This window comes from Octopus bimaculoides, chromosome 5, assembly GCF_001194135.2.
Source record: "Octopus bimaculoides isolate UCB-OBI-ISO-001 chromosome 5, ASM119413v2, whole genome shotgun sequence".
In the NCBI taxonomy this organism is placed as follows: domain Eukaryota; kingdom Metazoa; phylum Mollusca; class Cephalopoda; order Octopoda; family Octopodidae; genus Octopus; species Octopus bimaculoides.
Genome location: NC_068985.1, coordinates 109,760,253 through 109,764,388, shown reverse-complemented (window position 1 = coordinate 109,764,388; position 4,136 = coordinate 109,760,253). Strand labels below are relative to the sequence as shown.

The window sequence follows — 4,136 nt, the reverse complement described above, 5'->3', positions numbered from 1 at the left end:
AGAGAGAGAGAGAGAGAGAGAGAGAGAGAGAGAGAGAGATACATGTGTGTGTAAATATCGGCTTGCATAATGCATCTATGCATATAGTTGAATGCACGTAAGTATTCAAGCAATTCATGGCTCCACATCCGACTGCAACTTTTATAGGTATAACTAAATACATACATACATGCGTATATGTATGGACGTAGACTCCCATCCATATCTTCATACATACATAAGTATGTATTTATTTGAAACTAAGGCCTCATTCTGTTGATTCTCTAAGTTTTCACGTGTCTCTTTTTCATAATGACTGAATTCAAGTATCATTTTCCAGATATGAAAGTTTTTTTCAATCGACACGTCTGTTTGGATTTCTTTGACTGAACATTCTATCACAACACCTCTTGTTCTGTTCTTGGCCGCATAGGACTCTGTCCCATTAGTGTTGGGGACAGATAGTGTATAGCTGGTCAACGTTGCACTTTACAGGGGATATCTATTAGTTAACGCGAATATGTTTTTCGACGCCGTTCGGCTTCACTAATCGTATGATAGTATTATGTTTATAATTGAAAGTAATTTCAAAGTGGTTTAGTTTTGTACCGATGTATGAACACATACACTTGTTCAGCATTTCATATGCTTGCATAAGGAAGTTCTAAGTTCTAACCAAACACCTTTCTTCTTTAGAAACATAAAGAAGTTATAAGTTCGACAACGTATTAAGGCATAATACTGCAATTAGATTTTTTCCAATTAAGGTTCCAAATATATTGGGATAGTGACGCCGAGTTGTGTTCCCTCCGCACCTGGAGGTGTGGATATGTCTATTATACTTACTCTTGAACATTTTATTTCAGTGAGACCGAAGTATTTTCATGTTATTATACGCCAAAGATAAATTTCCTCGATAAACTAGTGTCTTTGTTTGGAATCCTGTCAAATGGTGTTGCTATACTTGAATACAAGAATTGGTATGTTTGCATTGTCATTGTTTATACAGGTTCTAGCTAGTATGTAGCTTTACTGCAACTTTTATAGCGTATTCGTTTAACAGCTTCTTGTAGTTATGAGTGGTAAAGGGTAGAAATACATACTTACGAATATTAGAAAGTGTTGTACTAAAGAAAGAGTTCGTGATAATATTTAAAGTGTTTTCCTATAGAATAGCGATGTTCATGATTTTGTTGTTGCTGATCTTCTTGATGATGATGACGACGACGACGACGATGATGATGATGATGGTGATAGGCAAAATCAACATCTTGGTATCAATAATAGTGACATTGATATCTTGGTTCTGGCGCCCGTAATGAAGCTGACGACGATTACCTGTGGTTAGTGATCTAGCGAATGTCCTTAAACGACAACTTACCTTCATCTTCCTCATCACTTGATTGGTCACTTGGTGGTAGTATGCCCAAACGTTCATAGAGTCGTTCTAGCCTGGTGAAGCGAATTCTGCCACCTCTCCTTCCTCTGCGGCGATTTCTAGCGAATAGTGAAAGGCCACCTCTTGACCCAGGTCTTATACGTGATTCCCGGTCATGGTGTGAGTCGAAGAAAGTCGAACGGAAGTTCCGACCGATGCCACTATGAAAATTACCATCGCCGACTCTGAAACAATTGATGCATAAATGTTTGAAAAAATTTCAATATTACGGATAAGGAGTTAATCAAAATATGCCGGGCGATGTCAATGAATAAAAATAAAAGCATTGTACTATGTTACATAGGTCGCTTAATGATGTTATATTTCGGGAAAAATTCACTTTTTCAAAGACAAGATATATAATAATTAAAAATTCGTACAACAAATTTGTAATCGGCAAGCCATTTCAATTGATAGTTATTTTACACATGTGTGTATGTATGTATGTATGTATGTATGTATGTATGTGTGTATGTATGTATGAATTTATGTATATATGATTTTTTCTGTTTTTAATTATTTAGATTCTTCCTCTGACGAAGGAGCTGATTTCTAACAAAGATACAAAGCACAAAAAAAAAAAAAAGAAAAGAAGAAAAAACTGAGTCACATTTTAAACTTGAGAAAAACCTTAAATATTTTTACAGTTTCATTTACAGAATGCATTTGTGATGCTCAAGTTAGTTGAATTTTTTTCCTGAAAATCCAAGCTTATGCTGACTGTCAATTTAGCATATGTACAGGTCGTCGTCGACTTCCGACCAATCGACTACGGCGTTTGGCGCACCAGCTCCCGGTTGCAATAATAAATAGCTGGTCAACGTTGCACTTTACAGGGGATATCTAATGGTTGAAATCTAATGGGTTTAATTTCTTAGAAACTAAGCCGTCTACGGATGATGTCAGCTAACAAACGCTTCCCCTAGATTTGGTTATCGATTACAGCTGTGGTTATCGCATGTGTTGGATAAATATCCTGTCGCGGAGACATCGAGGCAACTTCGTGTTTGTTTATAAGACGACTGCTTGAAATTTTTTTACTAACGCCAGTATAATAGTATAATGCAGAATGCTGTGTGTGACTTTTACCTGAGAATGAACCTTAAGCATGTAAACATATAAAACAAACCTATGTATAGGCCTATAGGCCGACTTACGACCAAATCGACTTACAACCAGATCGACTTACGACCAGATCGACTTACGACCAGGTCGACCTACGACAGAATCGACTTACGACCGAATCGACTTACGACCGAATCGACTTACGACCAGTCAGTCGGAACCAAGTGTGGTCGTAAGTCAGTCATTCGGTTCTCTTTAGGGATTTCTTGCCAATAGAGAAAGAACTGTTTTCTGACCTAGATCCAATGCTATCTTCATTGGAATTTCAACAACATCAACAGGGTATTATGTATGTACGTATATATGTATGTATGTATTATGTATGTATGTATGTATGTATGTATGTATGTATGTGTGTGTGTATAACGCGTGTATGCATGTATGCATGTATGCATGCATGCATGCATGTATGTATATATGTATGTATGTATGTATGTATGTATGCAGATTTATGTTCTGTTTAATGTATGTTTTCTCATTCATAGAGTTGTATGTCTAGACATGCTCATATATATTTAAATGATTAACTTCTGGCAAGTTTTACAGATTTTTAAGGTTCTAGTGAAGACTTGGATCTGTATTCTTCGAATCGGCTTTCTCCTTTCTGGTCTTGAGAAACCTAATTTCTCAAGATTGGTATTTAGGCAGTGTGTTACAGTGTCCCAGTGTATCACAGTGCTCCAATAATTACAAGTATAAATCTGAACGTGTAATCTGAATAGAGTACCTGTAGATTCCTCAATAGTTAAGCAGAGGTATATTTTTTCTTCAATGATCTTTAGCTTTATGTTAACATCTGCTTGGCAGCTGATTTCGGCAAGTGTCCACATTTCCTCTTCTCAATCTCAAATTACTATGTCAAGTCTATTATGTTTACGTAATATGTATGTATGTATGTATGTATGTATGTATGTATGTATGTATGTATGTATGTATGTATGCAATTTGGATGGACGGATGAATTCAGATGTTTATCTATGTGAAAATATGGGTATATTTAGGTATGTGACAATTTATATATGAAATTGTGTGTGAAAAAGGGGGTTGTCGGGATAAGAAAATATATCTGTATGTACAAACTTGCAATGAAATTAAAACATACTTACGAAAATGCACACATGCATGTTTAAGAATACACAGCTATATTCTCAAGGTAGGTATACAGGTTTGGATAAACATACATTAACAGGTCAAAATGAAAAATGCGTATAAAGAATACAACACAGGTGCTTGTAGTTAGAAATAGCTCATATATTTGTAGGAGCATCTCAAGACGTTAAACATTATTTAATCAATAATCGTACACGTGTATGTTCTATATTAATAACTAGTACTTCTATACAAAAACAACATGCGCAAAAAGCTATATATAAAACTGTATACTACAGGGATATAAGTGCATGCGAGCGAGTCCTGCTTTGAAAATATAATGGACGTGATATAAGTGATATATATATATACAGACACATTTAGTATGAGTTACATATATCACTTAAATCAGTTTGATTTTGCTAGGCTTCTTACAGAAGCCCAGCCCATTGCGCTCAGTTAGCCGAATATGTATGTATATATATATATATATATATATATATAT

The 4,136-nt window shown here is 35.4% G+C and overlaps 1 protein-coding gene across 1 annotated transcript in view; it reads right to left on the bottom strand.

Moving 5' to 3' along the window:
* LOC106877427 (hemocyte protein-glutamine gamma-glutamyltransferase) overlaps positions 1–4,136 on the bottom strand; it is a 95,864-nt gene that overhangs the window by 66,543 nt on the left and 25,185 nt on the right. Inside the window, exon 3 of the mRNA XM_052968101.1 lies at positions 1,361–1,602. Within this exon, the coding sequence (XP_052824061.1) occupies positions 1,361–1,602 (242 nt within the window). The remainder of the gene's footprint in view (positions 1–1,360; positions 1,603–4,136) is intronic.